General features: G+C 52.1%; 1 protein-coding gene across 2 annotated transcripts in view; it reads right to left on the bottom strand.

Annotated features, from left to right (window-relative positions):
• SORL1 (sortilin related receptor 1) overlaps positions 1-19843 on the bottom strand; it is a 59621-nt gene that overhangs the window by 19731 nt on the left and 20047 nt on the right. The window contains exons 12-31 of one of the 2 annotated variants that reach the window (XM_068159988.1): positions 18621-18709; positions 18326-18504; positions 15864-16050; positions 14579-14707; positions 14257-14342; positions 12338-12510; positions 11549-11680; positions 10947-11038; positions 9935-10181; positions 9348-9486; positions 8500-8673; positions 8242-8355; positions 7045-7167; positions 6333-6452; positions 3736-3861; positions 3113-3220; positions 2513-2644; positions 2127-2258; positions 1320-1454; positions 800-955 (exon numbers count right to left, since the gene is read on the bottom strand). In XM_068159988.1, coding sequence (XP_068016089.1) covers positions 800-955; positions 1320-1454; positions 2127-2258; positions 2513-2644; positions 3113-3220; positions 3736-3861; positions 6333-6452; positions 7045-7167; positions 8242-8355; positions 8500-8673; positions 9348-9486; positions 9935-10181; positions 10947-11038; positions 11549-11680; positions 12338-12510; positions 14257-14342; positions 14579-14707; positions 15864-16050; positions 18326-18504; positions 18621-18709 — 2773 coding nt within the window. The remainder of the gene's footprint in view (positions 1-799; positions 956-1319; positions 1455-2126; positions 2259-2512; positions 2645-3112; positions 3221-3735; positions 3862-6332; positions 6453-7044; positions 7168-8241; positions 8356-8499; positions 8674-9347; positions 9487-9934; positions 10182-10946; positions 11039-11548; positions 11681-12337; positions 12511-14256; positions 14343-14578; positions 14708-15863; positions 16051-18325; positions 18505-18620; positions 18710-19843) is intronic. The other variant, XM_068159989.1, reaches the window with a different exon arrangement.

Below are 19843 nucleotides of genomic sequence, written 5' to 3'. Positions count from 1 at the left end.
CCAACTCCACTAGATGGCAATCTCTTCCCATCCAGCAGGTGGATGGCTTCGGCTGGGATGAGCCTAAGCCATCCTCTCTCCTGACTGCAGAGGGATGGAAAAGCAACTTGGTTTGCAGGGGATGTCCTCCTCCAGCTCAGAGCTCTAAAAGCCTTAGCAAGGACTGCAGCGAGGATAAACTCTCTTTGACCTTCAGCGTAGGTGTGGGTTAGAAACTCCCTCTGCTGCCCTGCTCCCCATGACCCAATACAGTCTAAAATGTGACATTTAAAGCAAGGATCTGCTGCAGCAGTAATTCATACCACATGTGAAGCTGGAGCAGCATCCCAGCAGGTGGCAGAGGGTCTGACTTAAGGGAGAGAGGAGGGCTTTTACACCACAGTGTAATTTAGCCCTGTAATCTGTCGACACTCTGAGACTGAAAGGCTGACAGGCCTTGCAGATGTGATCCCAAGAAAGCTGGGGAGGGACTTTTTAGGGTGTCAGGTAGTGATAGGACTAGGGGGAATGCAACAAAAGTAGAAATGGGTAGATTCAGATTGGATGTTAGGAAGAAATTCTTCCCCATGAGGGTGGGGAGACACTGGCACAGGCTGCCCAGGAAGGTGGTGGAAGCCTCATCCCGGGAGGTTTTTAAGGCCAGGCTGGATGTAGCTCTGGGAAAGCTTATCTAGTGTGAGGTGTCCTTGCCTGTGGCAGGGGGGTTGGAACTAGATGATCTCTGAGGTGGTCCCTTCCAGCTCTAACAATTCTATGATCCCAAAGAAAAAGGGAAGGGGTAGGGAAGAGAAAAACTTACGTGAAGTAGGGCAGACTTCCTCATCCGAGCCATCGGTGCAATCCTTGTAGCCGTCACAGACCCAGCTGTTCATGATGCAGGCACCGCTGTTGCAACGGAAGTGATTGGGCAAACAGGTCGGTGGGGTCGAGGTAGTAATGGGATGAACTGGAGAGCCTGAAAGTACACCAGTGAGAGCTGATCTGAGAGGCCTGCTCTGCTGCACCTGCTCCAAGCTGTGCTCTTCCCAGCAGAACAAGAGCCACTGTCAGCGGAGGGAGGTGGGGCAGCAGGTAAGGCATTGCAGGCCCAATGCTTTCACCTGTGTGCTATCTGCACAGCTCCTGATCAGGATTGCCAGAAACACAGAGTAAAAAGAGGCATGAGAGTGCACACAGCTCATTGATGTGGAGAATTTGGAGCCATGCAGGCTGGAACAGGCTGTCCCAAGCAGCAGATGCTGAGAGTGGTCCTTCTGTGTGCCACCACCCAGCCTTGGCCTGGGCTCCCACAAGCAGAGCAGTGTGCCCTGCGCCCTTACCCTCGCAGTCCTTCTCATCAGACCAGTCCCCACAGTCGTTCTCCTCATCGCACTTCCACCTGTTGGGGATGCAGTGCCCATTCCCACACTGGAACTGGTAGTACCGGGAGCAGTTCGGGGCCTCTGTTGGGTTTTCTGACAAGGACAGGAGAGCCCTGTGAGCCCCAGAGTCACCTCACCAGTCTTCAACACAGCTGAGGCATGGGAGTGTCTCAGGCTGGGCTACAGCTAGCCCAGAAAGCATCACTCTCTTTGCCTGAGCAGCACAGGCAGGGTCCTTCCCTTTTATCTTCAGCATCCCCACTCCTTCCAGCCCTTGCCAGCCTGTGGCCACCACTATTATTATGTCTGCGTGCTGGGTGCTTCATGGCCAGATACTGCCTATGATCTCAGAACCAGAGCAAAACCCAGACAGAGCATGGCAGAAATGGAGAAGCAACCCCTGCAACTCTGAAATGAAGACAGAGTTGCTTCATCTGGCTGGGTACAGCTCCTGCAGCTACCCAGGGAACAGCAGCAAATATTGAGTTTGGCTGCAAACTGCCTGTCTGCTTTAAGCTGGGAATCTGTGGAGTAAATATGGTCACATATGACTTAGGCAAGCACAGTATGTGCCAGCTGTTTTGGATTGTTCATTGTGCTTTAGTTAACCTACCTGCAGTATGAGGAAAATGCTACTGGTCTCCATGTAAGACACCCTGCAATGTGCAAGCAGAATGCTACACACACACAAGAGTGTGCTCTGTGCTCCTGAAATTCAAAGCAGGCTGGAGCTATGCCTTCAAGAGACCTTGAGGTACTGCTCACCACAGTTTGCTTCATCAGAGTAATCTCCACAGTCATCCATCCCATCGCACTTCCACACCAGGCTGATGCATACACCATTCTGGCACTGGAAGCTGAACTGGTCACAGGTCCGGTGGAACTCGGGGTCCTGGGCTGCAGGACAGCACAGGGAGACATCAGAGATTTAGTGAAAAGTGCAAAGCTTTGAGGGAAGCTTATTGCTGAGGAGGGAGGAAGGAAGCAGAACACTCAGAGGCAATCATGGATTTGTAAGCAGAGCACTACAGCTCAGAGCCAGAGATCTGGCAGCTTTCAAATAACCAGACAAGTGCATTCTCCTCTCTGTGCCTCTGGTCTCATGCTCTATCCAAGCCTCATCTCACCAAGATGCCCAGGATCACACTTACAGCAGCCAGCATAGTTGGCATCTTCATCTGACCCGTCTCGACACTGGATGATGCCATCGCACACCATGGAGTGGAACAAGCACTGCTGCCGGTTCTTGCACACGAAATCCATGTAGCGGGTACACAGGGGCTCTGGAGAGATGGGGGGTGAGGAGGAGAGGGGATGGCACCCCTGCTGTCCTTGGCAGCAGGAATGCCACTCGCTGTGATCTGCACAGACCTGTGTGCAGCAACTGGATTTGAGGAAGTTACAGGAAGTTCCCAACACAAATCGCTTGAGCTCTGTCCCTGCCCTCTTCAGGTAACACACTGGGGTGCAAGTGGGTTGGCACAGATGTCAGGAAGGGTTTGGTGACCTCCCTGAATACAGCTCCTGACAGCACAGCCTCCCCAGCCCTCACAGCCCTGCCTACTGTGCCTTTCGCTGACATCTGCAGACCAGCTGATTTCCCAGGGGGCTTGGGAACGCTAACTAAGGCTTTCCCATTATCCTAGCAGGGCTTTTCTCCCAGTGAGCCAGAGACAGGCTTGGCAGACCATGGAAGCTGTCAGCCCTCTCTTGCCAGGGCTTCACCAGCTCCCCATGGCCCCAGGACTCACCACAGTGCTGCTCATCAGAGGCATCAGAGCAGTCATTGATGCCATCACAGTGCTTGCTGGTTGGGATGCAGGTGCCATTGGGGCACTGGAAGCCATTGCACTTCTTCTCTGAAATTCAGAATTGGGAGGAAGTTTTGTGGTTGGTTTGTTTATTAAAGCTGCCTTTATCTGGCTACAAAAAGCCACGGCACAGCCCCAGGTGCCTTCTCCCTGTGTCTGCCTGCTTTTGGGGACTTACAGGAAGGCTGGGGAGGGACTGCTTAGAAGGACTTGGAGTGATAGGACAAGAGGCAAAGGTTTGAACTGGAGCAGGGGAGATTGAGGTTGGACATTAGCAGGACATTCTTCACAAGGAGAGTGGTGAAATGCTAGAACAGGTTGCCCAGGGATGTGGTTGAGGCTCTGTCCCTAGAGACATTCAAGATCATCCTCAATGCAGCCCTGGGCAGCCTGATCTAGCTGGAGGTGACCCTGCCAACTGCAGGGGCTTGGACAAGATGAGCTTTGAGGGTGCCTTCCAACCCAGTGCAACCTGTGAATCATCCCCAAGTCTGCTGCAGGCTCACCTCAGGGAGTTTGAAGGAATGCCTCCCACCCCGTGGCAGAGCCCCCTCCACAATTACCGCAGCTGGCAGGGTCCTCGTCGGAGCCGTCCTGGCAGTCGGCGTCGCCGTCACAGGCCCAGCGCTGTGGGATGCAGTGGCCATTGTGGCACTGGAAGCTGGAGGCCTCACAGGTGTGATATACTGCTGAAACCAGAGCCAGGGGGACTGCCTGAGCCTGGGGCACCACTGCCTCCCCATGCACTGTGGCATACCTTGAGCCAGGCCCTGCTGCTGCACATCCGTACCAGGACTGCACAGCATGGCAGGGTCCAGCTCTGAGTGCAGCTTCAGAGCATCCCAAGGGCCCCAGGCAAGAGGTTGCTGGGGTCCAGGCTCTCTCTGGGTCTTTGTCTCTGTATGCCATGCTCGCTTACAAGCCTGCTGTGCCTCAGCAATGGCTTTTGGAGGCTAGTCAAGTCCTCCCTGAGCTCTCTCAAAGGCAGAAGGCATTTTGCCTTCAATCTCAGCCCCTGGTGTGGGAGAGCAAAGGTGATGGTGGCAGCACCTTGCCAGAGATGGCAAGAAATGTCACAGCAAGCAAGCAAGCCTGGCGAAGAGGAGGTTCAGAGGAGACCTTATTGCTCTCTACAACAACCTGAAGGGAGGTTGTAGCCAGGTGGGGGTTGGTCTCTTCTCCCAGGCAACCAGCACCAGAACAAGAGGACACAGTCTCAAGCTGCACCAGGAGAGGTTCAGGCTGGATGTTAGGAAGAAATTCTTCCCAGAAAGAGAGATTGGCCATTGGGATGTGCTGCCCAGGGAGGTGGTGGAGTCACCATCACTGGAGGTGCTTAAGAAGAGCCTGGATGAGGCACTTGGTGTTGATGAGATGGTGTTGGGTGATAGGTCGGACTTGATGATCTTGAAGATCTTTTCCAACCTGGTTAATTCTATTCTATTCTATTCTATTCTATTCTATTCTATTCTATTCTATTCTATTCTATTCTATTCTATTCTATTCTATTCTATTCCATTCCATTCCATTCCATTCCATTCCATTCCATTCCATTCCATTCCATTCCAATTTCTATCCTATTCTAATTTCTATCCTATCCTATCCTATCCTATCCTATCCTATCCTATCCTATCCTATCTTATCCTATCCTATCCTGTCCTATCCTATCCTATCCTATCCTATCCTATCCTATCCTATCCTATCCTATCATATCCTATCCTATCCAGTTTTGCAAGACCTGGCAGAGCATCAGAGCGCCCTGTGCAGGGCAGCAGAGACTCAGGGACAGCCTTTAATTAACACAGGCAAGGCTGTTCCGTGTGGCCAACACGCATTAGAAATACAATTCCCTTTGGCTTTCCTTGGCAGTAGGGCTCTGGCTTTCCTTAAGCTCCTGTCAAGGAACTCTCTGCCTGTGGGACATCTCGCTTGACGCCTAGCCTGCGTTGTCACTTCGCAGACAAATGCCGCTCTTCAAGGCAGGAGAGCACTCGTCGCTCCCGAGAAGAAAAGCCATGTTCAACTTAATTAAATTGCCTGCTACGGAATTTCAGGTCTGAGAGTGACATGCACTCGCAGATATTTCAAAATAGCAGAATCTGGTGGCAGTAATATTCTATTAGGTATGCAGTGTGAAATGTAATTATTTGAGATAAGAGCAATAATTGCAGCCGGTGAAGTCAAATGAAATGTTGCTCAAATAATTGTGATCCTCTTAGATAATTTCAGCTTTCAGCTTTACAAACCTGATAGGGCTCTTATTTTTTTTTTTCCTTCCCTCCTCAAGTAGCTTCCTTTCCTGAGTAATTCTCTCTCTCTGGAGAAACTCATATGAGAGATAAGTGATACCAATAGAAATTAAACCTGCTCCTGGAGCCGCGCGCTCGGAATACTAACGACCAGGAGCTCCAGCGCCGTGCTAGAAACCCTGTGTGAGCTCAAGGCACAGCAAAGGCCACAGGGGGTGAGCACAAGGGAGCTGGGAGGCCTGAAAGGGATCTCCCTAGCTCCTTGTGCCAGAGCCCCAGGACAGAGAGAGACTGTTTACAAAGGCCTGCAGTGACAGGACGAGGGGCAATGGCTGCAAACTAGAGAAGAGATTTGGATTGGATATCAGGAGCAAGTTCTTTACTACGAGGGTGGTAGAACACTGGAACAGGCTGCCCAGGGAGGTTGAGGCACAGAAGATTTCCCTGACTGCCCAGCAGCCACAGACTCATTCTCCCATTCCAGGGAGCTTCAGAGGCACAGCCACTGCTGGCTGGTGCACAGAAGGTGGGTGGCCCTGTGGCCATCACACAGCGAGGCACGCCTGTCAGTGCAATCTTGCAAGTCCAAGGCAAAGCTGGGTCGCTGTGTGAGCATCACAAAGCTGTCAGCAAAAAGGCAATGCTGGGTCGCTCTGTGAGCATCACAAAGCTGTCAGCAAATTCACAGTGAGCCCCAAGGCCTGCTGAAGGCACTGGAGTGAAGAAACCTTTCACTTTCAGAGCATGACACCACCCTGAGCTGAGCTGCAAGCTGCCCAGCTACCTTGCTGGGTGGCTCAGCTACCTAGCAGGGAAACTGAGGCACAAGACATCGTCTGATGCCTTATAGCACCTCAGGTTGCAAGTAAGGAATGTTTGCAACAGACTATTGATCACATCAAAGGGCTTACCAGTGCAGTTCACTTCATCAGACCAGTCCCTGCAGTCATTATCACCATCGCACATCCAGGAGCGACGAATGCACATCCCTGAGCTGCAGCTGAATTCATCATTTCTGCACTGGTGAGCCTCTGCAAACAAGCACAGCCAGGTCAGATGTCAGGGCCAGGGGAGAGGAGGAGAAAAAGTTTCACATGGGCTGTTGACTGAGGAGAGGAGGCTGGTGTCTTAGAAGTGAGACTCAATTGCCCTGCAAAGCAGACTCATCTTGACAGCATGGTTTCCTGAATGACCAAGAGTTGACTCCCAGCCTCTTCTGTCTTTCAGTTCAACAGCCCAGCTCTCTGACTGGCTAAGCTGGAGGTGGATGGCCACAAACATGGCACCACTGAGCAACCCATGAGCTTGCTGGGCAGCTGCCTAAGGTCAGCTTGTAACCTCTACCAAATATTTGGGGTCAGGTCGCAGCAGTAGCCAAGCAGAGTGGGAGAGCTGACACAGAGGTGTCCCTGCCAGACCACAACAAGGGGCAGAATTAGCACATGGCCTCTCTCTCTTCTCTCATCCCTCACTTCCCAGGACCCAGTAAAGGATGGGAGGAGGTGGCTGTTAGGCAGGATAAGCAGGTAAAGCAGTGTCTGTGAGTAGCACCCTGCCCTAAAACACTGCTGGCTCTCTGCCCTTGCACAGGACAGGACTGCAGGTCTGACTCAGGGCACTCACCACAGTGACTTTCATCGCTGTTATCCCCACAGTCGTCCTCCAGGTCACATTTGTAGGACAGTGGAATGCAGGTCCCTGAGCCCTGGCAGCGGAACTGGGTGTCGGCATCACACACGGTGGTGGCTAATGCAGCAGGGAGGGAGAGAAGGAGGAGGTGGTGAAAGTGGAGGTTAGAAAACGATTCCTGCTGCCTGAGGCTGTGTACCTGGTGCAGGAGAGTGAAGGGAGAGGAGCAGACCCTGCCAGCTGCTGTCAGTGCAGCCCCAGTTGCTATTACTGTATTTCAATGACATTATTGGGCACAAAGCAGAGAGGGGCTAGCCACCTCTCTGGGGATCAGCTCAGCAGGAGGCACACATCCACATGAAGCAGAACAGAAAGTCACTTTTTATCTGCACTCTTTTCCACAGCATTGGCTGTGCCATCAATCAGCCTCAGAACAATTACTGCAAGAGACAAAGATTTGCCCTTGCATGAGAGCTGGCACCAGTCTCTCTCAATTTTAGACATGTACATGGGGAAAGATTGGTCCTTGCAGGACAAGACTCATCTGACCAGCTTGGGATGTCTACCAAAGGAGGATACCTTGAGTACTGTGTCCAGCTCTGGGCTCCTCAATTTAAGAAGGGCATTGAGATATTTGAACATGTTCAGAGAAGGGCAACGAGGCTGAGGAGAGGTCTGAAGCAAAAGCTCTATGAGGAGAGGCTGAGGGAGCTGGGGTTGTTTAGCCTGGGGTTGTTTAACCTGTTTAGGCTCAGGGGAGACTTTATTGCTCTCTACAACTACCTGAAAGGAGGAAGTTGTACCTGCAACCAGTGTCAGAACAAGAGGACCTAGTCTCAAGCTGTGCTAGGGGAAGTTTAGGTTCAAGGTGAGGAGAAATTTCTTCCCCAAAAGAGTAATTGGCCACTGGAATGTGCTGCCTAGGGAGGTGGTGGAGTCACCATCCCTGGAGGTGTTCAAAAAAGGACTGGATGTGGCACTTGGAGCCATGGTTTAGTTGTCAGGAGGAGTTAAGTATTAGGTAATAGGTTGGACCTGATGATCTCTGAGGTCTTTTCCAACCTGGTTGATTCTATGATTCAGTGTGGTGCTCACTGACTCTGAAGGGAGCGTGGCCCCTGGGCTGAGGTGCAGGGCAGACACAGCAGAGCTCCAGCTTTGGAGGGGCCAGCAGCAAGGCAGGACACTCACGGCAGTTCTTCTCGTCGCTCATGTCCCCACAGTCATTGTCGTTGTCACACTGCCAAATGCTGTTTATGCAGTTCCCATTGAAGCATCTGTACTGGTTGGGCAGACACGTGTTTTCTGGTGCCAAAGGGAAAACAAAAACAAGCTGGCAGGAGAGGCTCTCGGGAGACAGGCCCTACCCCTCCTCCCTCAAAGGGCAGCGGAGAGGTCATGCTGACCTTTCAAAAAGGTAAAAACCTTAAGAATCAAGCAGGGGTTTACCTTGCTTTATGCAAGTGTTGTTCTTCATGAGGTAGCCATGAGGACAGTCACACTTCACCTCCCCTGTGGGCAGCACAGTGCTGGACACCCCCTCGGGGCACTTGCAGCTCCTGCCTTTATTTGACTTGGGCAGGCAGAGCAGGCTGCAGGGCTTGGTGATGCAGGCATTCTCTCCTGGCACAAGGGCAAAGAGGAAGGGGACACTGTCAAGACAGAGAGCTGGAGATGCTGCGGGAAGCCCAGCTCTACCTGCCACCCCAGGCTTTGTGTTCACACCCCTGCCAGGAGCCAGCTCTGCAGCACTGAGTGCTGAGGCTGGCTTTAGAAACACACAGAGCCATCTGCTCCAAGGAGATCAAGTGCCTTACATGTCCTCCCTTTCTCTTGCAGGCTGCTGACTGGCAAAGCCCTTTGATGGTCTTATAACCATCTGACAATGAAGCCAATCCCTTCAGCGGATTCATCGTGCAGGAGCCTCCTTATCACAGCCCAGACTCATGACTAAATGGAGGACAAAGGTGGTGCAGCTCTGAGACTCTTTTTTTCCTTTCCTCCTTTTTTCCACTCACACTGCACCTTGCATGGAAAGGCCAGGGTTTGTACCCTAAACTATGAGGTGCCACTACAGCCAACTGCCCCACAGGCTCTGTCCCTGGCAGGGAGCATCTCTCCTGGCAGCCCAAAAGCAGGGTGTGCTGCTCATGAAATGCATGCCTTACAATGGCACCTGGGCACTTCAAACCTTGCAGGAACATATTCAGCCTGATGAGACATGAGCCAGGAGGGCCCAGTGGCCTGGGAACCTGTGGAAACTGCAGGAAAGAACATCTGCACACTCATGCCATTACCTGTTGTCTTTCCCCTGTAAAAGATCTTCATGTCCATGATCCCATTTAATCGGCCAACTAAGATCTCCATTCTTGAGCCGCTGGTTTTGGATGCTCTGAAAATACTTAGCTGTGACCAGTCGTTCCAGTAGATCTCATTCTGAAACACAGGCTTTGCTCTTAGCACTGCCAGGGCCATCAGTGGTTACCTGCACCCCAACCACCTAGGTATGTGGGGCAATAGAGACTGTGAAGTCTCCCCAGCCCAAGGGAAAGAAGGTGAGGAAAACCAGAACTGGGGTTTGAGCAGGAGGGGAAGCAGCATCTGCTGAGCACAGAGTCTGGGGAAGACAGCACAGTGCTGCTGATGGGGCATGCTGAGCATCCCAAGGATGTTGGTCCCAGTTTCAGCTGCACCTGCCTGCCCATTTCAGGGCTTTGTGGAAAGGTGCCAGGAGCAGAAAACAGGCAAGCATCACACCCACTCCTACCCTCCAAACCCAGCATGCTCAACACCCCCCTGCCACCTGTTTCTTACACAGACCAACCTCAGAGCAAGCATGCCATGGAAACACATGCCAAGAGGAAAGGAGTCCCTGCATACCTACCTTAAATACAGCAATAGCATAGGGGTGAGGGAGGCTGTCCAGGATCACAGATCTCTGCAGCCCATTGAAATCAACCCTCTCGATCCTGTCCATGTAGGCTTCGGTCCAGTAGATCCAGTGTTCGTCCACGGAAATGCCGTTTGGCCACCTCACACCCTCTGAAACGATGCACCCAGCTGCTGACCCATCCATGTCACTTCTGTAAATGCCAGCTCTGGAGTCTCCCCAGTCTGTCCAGAACATCAGCCTGCCAACAGGCAGAGGGGGAGTTACTCCAAGTGATAGCAAAGCAGCTCATCAAAAGGAAACAGGTTAGGAAGCAGAGGTTTGAAGGCTTTACATTCCACATCTCTTGCAAGACATGCCTTTGGAGAAGGAGCTCTTTGCAATTCTAATGAAGGCCAGCAGCAGATCTACAAAGCAGCAGCGAGGCTGATTTAGCCTCAGGTTCTGTGGTGAGAGTGCAGCCGCGGGTTACCCTGTGCTGAACTGCTCTGCGTCAGTGCACGCCGGCTGAAGGCAGCCCAGATTTGGCAGTGCTACGTTTGCAGCGCAGGAGCCGCCACAAAACCACGCTCAGGAAGATGTAAACTGCATCTGGCTCTTGGATTTGAGCGTGGCTCAGTTCCTCGTGCATCACTGCAGCTTTCTCCCCTGACCAGAGCAGTTTTTACTGGCAAGAATAGTTATTTACTAGTAGGTATGTATGGGTAGGAAAACAGCACTTGAACTGACAGTACAAACCAGTTTGTGACCTCTGCTCCAAGGCAGCTGGTGCCTTAGCTGGGCATGGAATGGCAGGAGTGGGCTACCCAGGGCAGGACTGTGAGCTGTACCCCACCCCCACCCCTGTCCCTTCATCACACCCTTGAGGGCCAAGCCTCACAAAGCTTTCCATGCAGCACCCTCCTTGTGTTTGCCTCTAATAGGTGTAGTGGTTCAGGAGGGACTGCACCGGTGTGGTTCCCCTGGGGAACAACAGGGCACTTGACTGCTTGTGATGCTTTCTCACCCATCCTGGGGAGCCAGAGCAAGGGCCCTGGGCCGTTCAAGTATGGAGGAGTTGAGGACGGTGAGTCGCAGGTCTCCGTCTGGATTGGCAACCTAGAACCGAAAGCAAAACCAAGAGGGCTGTGCTCCCTGCAGGCAAGAGGCAGGGCAGCTGCACAGGTTCATAACATAACTGCCATGGGCACAGGGAGCACATCCTGTGAGGCAGGTGACAAGGGGGGCCAGATTGGTGCATCCACTGATATGCCCTGGGACTGGGCACACAGCTGGCTGCTGCAGCACTCAGGCTGCACCCCATGCCGGCTGAGCGTGCTGGGCGTGGATGGTGCTTTTCTTCCTCCCCATTTCTGCTGCACAGCTCCACCTCACAACCTGACCCTGCTTTAGGCATACAGGGCCGAATGTTACCATCCACTGTTTGCACTTCGATCCAATAAAGCGGCATGAGGCAATTTAGATCCAATAAAACGGCATGTGGGGCAAGGGTTGGTGTTCAGTAATGCTCCACCAGCAATGAGACATCAGGGCAGCAGCCAGCTCAAGGCCTGGCTGTCCCAAAGAGGTACTGACACCTCTTTGTAGCATGAGTGGCCATAACTGTACCTCAATTTTAGGAATCCCAGCATTGACCCAGTAGAGCAACTGACTGAGAGGTTCAAAGGCCAAAGCTTCCACTGTTTCCAGCCCGGTGCTTATGATTATTTCTTGGCCAGAGCTGCCATTGAGACAGAGACGCTGGGAAAAAAAGGAAACAAGAGAAAAAAAGGATGAGGAACCTCCACAGCCTCAAGGTGAGGGCCATCAGGTATGCAAGGCAAGCCATACCCAAGGTAAACATGGGTAGTTCACAGGATCATAGGATGTTAGGGGTTGGAAGGGACCTCTGAAGATCATCCAGTCCAACCCACCTGCCAGAGCAGGACCATAGAATCCAGCACAGGTCACACAGGAATGGGTCTTGAGAGTCTCTAGAGAAGGAGACTCCACAACCTCTCTGGAGAGCCTCCTCCAGTGCTCTGTGACCCTCTCAGTGAAGAACTTCCTCCTCATACTGAACTTCCTCCTCATACTGAGGTGGAACCTCCTGTGCTGTAGTTTATATTCATTGTCCCTTATATCCAGTGCAACTGAGCAGAGCCTGTCCTCTCCTTCGTGACCCCCAGCCCTCAGATATTTATAAACATTTATTAAATCCCCTCTCAGTCTTCTCTTCTCCAGAATAAAAAGCCCCAGGGCTCTCAGCCTCTCCTCATAGGGCAGTACTCCAGTCCCTTAATCACCCTGGTTGGACTCTCTCGAGTAGATGCCTGTCAGGGTGTGTATGCAGCACCCACCCCTGGTGCAGGGCAGCGATGACCTGGGCAGCTGGCACCGTTCCTCTCCCTGGCTCACCTGAATAATGTCAAGGGTGACATCAGCCCAGTACAAGCAGTTGTGATCGTAGTCAAAGTCCAGGGCCACAGCTCCTCGCAGCCCAGCCAGGGGCAGCTCCTCGCTGACACCAGAGGCGAGGTCGTAGCGGTGGATGGAGTAGCGAGTGGCGTAGAGAATGAACTCATTCTCCTCTGCAAGAACAGGGAGCGCCTTGTTTAGACACCTCTGGCCTGTTTAGGCTACTCAAGGGGCAAAAGAAGAATTCCAGGTATTTTTTCTTCACTCTGACCATGCATTTTAGCACCTCAGCATAGGGGAGGCAAAGGCCCTTTGTCTCTGGGATTAGGTTAATGAGAGCAGGCTAATAGCCTTACGCGGTCCTGCGCACACTCGTGCCCGGGAACACACTGCGGCCCTTGTTTGCTCCAGGGGCAGGAGGAGGAGGTCAGGACAGCAAAAGCTGTTGTGACCTTTTTCTTCACACATTAGTCTGCTGCCAATTAGAAAGGAAACACTGATCTCCTGTCCCTCAGAAAGCTCACCAGAATGATGGCAGTGATGTAAAGCTGCGAGTCCGAGGGCACAGCGGCACCGCAGCAAATATTCCAAAGTAGGTTTTGCTTCTAAATTGCACTGAATCCAATGTAATGGAATCCTGGGCTGGGACAAAGTCTCCTGGGCATTAGCACACCACCACTGAAGTCCAATAATGCTATTAATGAGTAAAGCTAATGTCAGTAAGTAACTCTGGCTGTGCATCCCTAATGAGATTATACGGAGATACGAAACAGATACTGTACATGAAAGTGTTACCATGGTGCAAGCCAACACGTATCTGAGGATGATCAGCAAATACTCTGGGAGCACAGCACTTCAAAGCCCAGCCCGGTGGGGACTGCAGGTTTGTTTTTCAATCAGCAGGGCTCTTCTCGGCATGACTAACACAGCTCTCCAAATAGCTCAAGAGGGCTCAGAGGGGTGAATAACATGTCAGGCTCTGAACGAGGAGGAAAACTAAGCACAACGCTGGCATGAATCCCAGCAGAGGGAACGCTTCCCCAGGCACCCACCAGGACATTTTGCACCTGGAATAGCTTTTGCACCCTAGGTAGGTGCAGGGAAACCTCCTGCTGGCAGGGCTGGCTTCTCTGAAGGGTCTGCTCAGCTACAGCCCCAGGGCTCACCCTGCCTGCAGCACCGGCTCAGCCGCCCCATCCCTTCTGCTTCCCTGTCTTGGGCTGGCTGTGGAGCTGCTGTGTGGAGCTGCTGTGTGAAGCTGCTGTGTGGAGCTGCTGTGTGGAGCTGCTGTGTGGAGCTGCTGTGTGGAGCATGCTAATCACGCAGCTCGTGACGGCAGATTAAATTAAAGCTCTAATGAGCAGAATGCAAATAACCTTGGCAGCACAGCAGCAAGAGGCTGTTTCAGTGCTTCATGTGCTTGAGGAGGAAATAAGGACGGAGGTGTAGTCTAGCAGGCATAGGCATGAAGACCAAAGGGCAGCCTCCGCCTCAGTCTGGCCCCAAGCAGTCGTTCACCTGTATACGGTGGCCTGTCTTAGGGTGGTACCTTCCCAAGGGTTTCTCTGGGATGGGCTTATCTTTGATCTCCTGTCCTTCTAGCTGTGTTCAAGCCTGCTACAGCAAGGATGCAATGGGGATAAGAGGCTTCCTGCCTTCAGCCTGCTCTGAGGACTTTGAAGCAAGAGAAGGCTCTGCACTGCAGGCTGAGGCTGCAACTGAGCAGGTCCCTCAGCAATTCTCTGGCCCCTAGACATGACCAGGAGATGATGAATTTGTAACCCACAGAGACATTTCATCTCCTGCACCATAGGTTTTGTCTGAGAGCCTCCTGGTAAATTTTGTGTTGTCCCTCAGGCACCAGCCAAAGGTTTGAAGAAAGAAGCCCTTGTGCCTGAAGCAATCCTGTTCAGACTCACCAGCTAGTGGACAAGGTACCAGCTCCCCTTCCAGCCGTGACTCAATGTCTCCACCTGCACAAGTGTCCCCAGAGATCTTTCGGTAGCTGCAACAGACACAGCCAGGCAGTTTATTCCATGGCAACTGCTAACACACCCCCATGAGCAGCTAGATGGTGTTTAGTTATAGATTAGATGTTGTGACATACATCCAAACACATAATTTGTTCACTGCCATTTATGGGGTGTGTAGGTTTTGTGGTTGTTTGGGGCTTTTTGCATCACTAATAGGACAAATCTCAGCATCAGAAGACCAAGTTGCCCTCCCAAGTACAACACATACCCACGAGTCTTCTTGTAAGTTGAGCCAACAGGACAAGGGACAGGGGGGTCATATGGTTTCCCAGCAAATTCAGGGTCAGGAACACAAACTTCCAGTGATAAGTCATCACTCAGTTTAAAGCCAAAATCACTGTAAGGAGAAAAAGAGGTGTAAGGAGAAAAAGAGGTGTAAGGAGAAAAAGAGGTGTAAGGAGAAAAAGAGGTGTAAGGAGAAAAAGAGATGTAAGGAGGGAGGGACAGGGGAGAAGGACAAACATGCAGCCATGCTCTCTTATTACTCTGCTCTGGTTTTGCATAGAAGTTTTAAGAACCTTAAGAATCTCAGAGGTCCATTAGCAGTATTTAGTTGCATAATGATAGCTTGTAGGCAGACAGCTTCTGTCTCCAGGATGTCTCAAGACTATTTTGTAAATGTTTTGCCTGAGCAGACATGGGCAGGTGAGGAAGCAAGGCACAGCTGAGCCAGTGTGCCCTGAAAATCTGGCCACAAGCCCCATTTCTCCTGCTTAGCTGGCTGAGGTCACTGCTCTGTCTCTTGGCTTCTCCTCTTGGTAAAATGGGAGTTGCAGTGCATCTGTTCTTTGCAAAATGCTGTGGAAGAGGTTATGTCAAGCTGATTTTGCAGGGAGCCCAGGGCTGCAATTCTGTGGCAGAGATCAGATCCCACCAGCCCTCTTCTCAGCCTGCTCATGACAAGCTTGACTCACCTCTCTGTTTCAGCATTGGCCAGGCAGGTCTGGACCCCTGTCCTTAGCTGCATGTACTGGGCACTCGAGCAGTCTGGCTGTGAGCGCTGCTGAAAGCCCAGTCCCTGAAAAGCAGTTCACTTGCTAACCCCAAACCTTTGCAACAGATTGCCAGAGCATGTTTCCAAATCCTGAGAGCTGTGCAGTGTCAGTAATGAGCAAATTGCAGAAAAAATGATATGGCAGAGCCTGTGGCACCCCTGTGGCTAAAGGGTCACAAAGGTTTTTTAGTGGAGGATCTCTATATGTGACGGGAAATTGTCCACCGTCACTTGAAAGGTGGTGATGGATTAACAATACTTTGCTCTTCTATGGAACCTTTCAGAGGCTCCCAAAAGGCTCTAAAGGCATTAATTAAGTCTCATGCCCTGTTATTAATGAAAGGATGTTTTCAGTCTATTTAGTTTCCCCTTTGCTATAAAAATCCAGCAGCAATACACAGAGCTAAGTAAATTGGATGTTTGTTCACTCTGAGCGACCGGTCACAGATATTAATCTCAGACTTTCAACCCAGACTAAAAGACATTAATTGGTATTTACCATTCAAAGTCTTCCCTTGTACAAGAGCAGTTGGAGACCATGACAGGCCTGTCAAAATCTTCCCCATTGAAGCAGGTTGCATGAGGAGTCCTCCTTTTGAAAACGGTTTTATGCCCCAGTAAGCATTCGTTGCCTCGCTCGTCGGAGGGTGACCACAGCTTGTAGTCATTCTCTGTGCAAGGGACCCCTAAAAGAAGCAGCAGGGTTGGGATAAAAGAAAGGTGCAGTCCTTGTGGCACCCTAGACCAAGGGTTTAAAACCATGAGAGCTTGCAGATGTTCCTCAGTCTCTGCTGTTGGTGCGTGCCCAGCACTGTGCAAAGCGCAGCACCACGTCCTGCACCAGCGCTGCACTGCAGGGACTGCAGGGGTGCAGAGAGCCTTGAGCTCAAAAGAGGTCCAAAAGGCCTCCCAGGGGCAGCTGCAAGAGCCAAGCAGTCAGCCCAGCCTCTGAGGGAATCCATCAAACCTCAGCTTCTTGCCATAGCTACTGGCATCGTGGCATCGAGACCCAGCAGGCACCCTGGCACCCAGCCATGCACCACAATAATGCCCACTGCCCCTTTCCTCTTGCCACCCATGGCACAAAATGAGCAGCTTCCCCCTGACTGCCAGGCTCTAGCACTGCCCTGAGAGAAAAGGCAAAGCAGAAAGCATCCCTGAGCGTGCAGCAGCGCTCGGTGACAGGAGGCAACAAGCAGCTCTGTGGCAGTGACAGTGAAGCTGTGATGCCTCACTTTAATGAAGTCGTTCTGGTTACCAAACAGATCTGTTTCCAGCAGCATGTCAGGGGAATTGGTTATAAATTGTAGTCAAGCAAATTCCTCTGCTGGGTTTAACTGCTCTTTGATTAAAATGCTGCCTTGCAATCAAAGCTGAAATGGGTTATAAAACATTCATAGGCACAAGCCTTCAGGAGGACTTTTTCTTTTTTTTTTCTCTTTTCCCTTTTCCTTTTCAACAAAGCCCTCAGTGAGAAGTGACACAGGGAGAGCACAGGGGACCTGAGTGCCTTCAGCAGCCACGTCCGTGTGGACACGAGGGACAGGGCACCCAAGGGTGGACAGAGGAACCACAGCCCTCACAGGAGATGCCCTCATTGAGTCCATTAGCAGTAAATTTGCTGACGACACCAAGCTGGGGGCAAGAGTTGATCTGCTGGAGGGCAGAGAGGCTCTGCAGAGGGACCTGGACAGGCTGGACAGATGGGCAGAGGCCAAGGGCATGAGATTGAACACATCCAAGTGCCGGGTTCTGCACATTGGCCACAGCAACCCCAGGCAGTGCTACAGGCTGGGGTCAGAGTGGCTGAAAGCAGCCAGGCAGAGAGGGACCTGGGGGTACTGGTCGATGAACATGAGCCTGCAGTGTGCCCAGGCAGCCAAGAGGGCCAATGGCATCCTGGCCTGCATCAAGAACAGTGTGGCCAGCAGGAGCAGGGAGGTCATTCTGCCCCTGTACACTGCACTGGTTAGGCCACACCTTGAGTCCTGTGTCCAGTTCTGGGCCCCTCAGTTTAGGAAGGAGGTTGACTTGCTGGAACGAGTCCAGAGAAGAGCAACAAAGTTGGTGAGGGGTTTGGAACACAGCCCTGTGAGGAGAGGCTGAGGGAGCTGGGGTTGCTCAGCCTGGAGAAGAGGAGACTTAGGGGTGACCTTATTGCTCTCCACAACTACCTGAAGGGAGGTTGTAGACAGGCAGATGATGGTCTCTTCTCCCAGGCACCCAGCACCAGAACAAGCGGACATAGTCTCAGGCTGTGCCAGGGGAGGTTCAGGTTGGATGTTAGGAAGAAGTTCTATACAGAAAGAGTGATTGTGCTATGGAATGGGCTGCCCGGGGAGGTGGTGGAGTCACCATCATTGAAGGTGTTCAGAAGGAGACTTGATGGGGTGCTTGGTGCCGTGGGTTAGCTGTTTGGGTGGGTTGGATTGGTTGATGGGTTGGACATGATGATCTTGAAGGTCTCTTCCAACCTGGTTTGGTTTATTCTAATAAAGGTTTATTCTAACTTCTAGGGGATGGCCAGGTCAATGAGGTCAGTCTCCTGCTAACAGGACTTGAGGGCATCTCTCTTGAGTCCCTTCTGGAAAATAGGGCAGAGGGTAAGAGCAGCAAAGGTGCTCCTGCACCCAGTTCATATTTATGTGCCCAATTTCCCATGCTAGTCGGTGGGAATCTAAGCCTTAGAGGACTCGACTGCTTGGGTCACAGCCTGAGGTCTCTAGGTCAGTTTAGGCATCTGAAAAACCTCTCTCACATTCCTTCCTCAGTCTCAGCCCCCTGGAGAGGGTATGTCAGGCTCTCACTTGCACACACAGAGCTGCTTGAGGCAGGCTGTGCAGCGTGGGGAGCGGATGGGTTATCAGTGTGTGCAGCCTGCAAAGCTGCGCGGTGCAGACAGGGTGGCTCTGCCGCTTGCACGACCGGCATCAACAACGGCCATGCCGCCTGTCCCCTTACCCAGCACGTCAGTGGTGTTGATCTGCAGTATCAGCCAGCTGTGGCCATTCTCTTTGTAGGAGCCAAAGATGGTGAATATGGTGCTCTTCTCGCCAGGCTCGGTCAGCAGGCCGTACACGAACACTGGCTTCTCGGAGAAAGTGAAGGTCTTCCAGGTTTCCCCTTCATTTGTGCTGTACCTGGAGAAAGGAGATTGGGAGGGCTGCCAGGGCCAGGTGCTACCCATCACAGGGCACTCTCTCAGCCCCAGCCTGAGCGTCACTGACAATCCCCTTCTTACTCCCCTACCACTTACTTGAGCTGGTCGGTCTCAGTGCCTTGTGCAATGGCCACAAGAATGCCACCGTGGTCACCCCAGGTGTAATAGTGGGGTCCAGACAGTGCCTGGAAGAGAAATGGTGCTGAGAGGTACCTCAGAGCTGTGCCAAAATAAGGGGAAAGTCTGGCTGGAAAGCATGCTTGGTCAGAAATGCTGCCTGACCAGAGCTAATGTTTCAGGTTGCCTAGGCTGAGCCAAGTACCTTGAGGCACCAGATTCAAGAGTTTATGGGGCAGCACCTGTAGACATGAGCAGCCAGCCCAAACCCCTTAAAGGTGTAGCTGTGTTTAGGAGCAGCACTGTGCCCTGGACTCAGACTCCTCCTGTGCCATGTGCAGGTAAAAAATCAGTATAAAAAAAGCCACCACATGAAATCAGAGTCCATTGCTCCCCATCCCAGCCTGCAGCTCTTTGTCATGCCTGTGAGGCTTTCCCAACACTCCACTTGAACTCACTGCCTTCCTAAGACTGCAGATCAGATCCATGGAGTGCAGGAACAAGCCCCAGAGACAGTTCATTCATCCATCCTGCTGAAAGAAACTTCTTGTATACCACATTGACTCTCAGCTCTGTTTAGTGACCACCACACCTCTGGTTTCCTATCTGGGGAGCCCAGTGCAGCTCAGGATGAAGAGAGGAAGCACAAATGTGCCTGCCCCTGCTCTCAGGACACATTAATGCACTTGGGGACGTTCTTAGGTGGGGCACTGAATGGATTGTTTCTTTCTTCTCTGTGCTGTGAGATCACCCCAGCAATCTGGAGAGCAGCGAGCCTTTCAGTCTGCTGCTTGCCAAAGCTGAGAGAAGGGAGTTGTGTTACTGCTGCTCAGCTGAGGAACTACACTGCTGGGTCATTCTGCACCTCCACTCATGAGACAAAGGGCCCGAAGAAGTCAGGAGCTTGGCACTGTAAACCACGGGTCAGTGTTCAGCACGTTTTAATTGCACTTCAATGCAAACCTGCCTGCAAGCCAGGGGAGGTTGGCACCACAAAGCCTCAGCTTTCCAGGCTCTGAGCACTCCTGTCTTGCCACACAGCTCCTGCAGGGAGACCCACAGCTCCCTACAGTCACTCTCCAGCTGAATTTCAGAGGCAGCCACTCTCAGCCAGGGCCAGCCTCTGAACCACGGTCGGCTTTGGCTGCAGCTGCCCAGCCCTTAACGCAGACCGCGCAGCACTTCTGGGAGGAAAAGGAGGT

Source organism: Melanerpes formicivorus, unplaced genomic scaffold (genome assembly GCF_026170545.1).
Source record: "Melanerpes formicivorus ecotype bairdi unplaced genomic scaffold, bMelFor1.0.p_v2 SCAF_47, whole genome shotgun sequence".
Classification (NCBI taxonomy): domain Eukaryota; kingdom Metazoa; phylum Chordata; class Aves; order Piciformes; family Picidae; genus Melanerpes; species Melanerpes formicivorus.
This window is presented reverse-complemented; position numbering and strand designations above follow the sequence as displayed.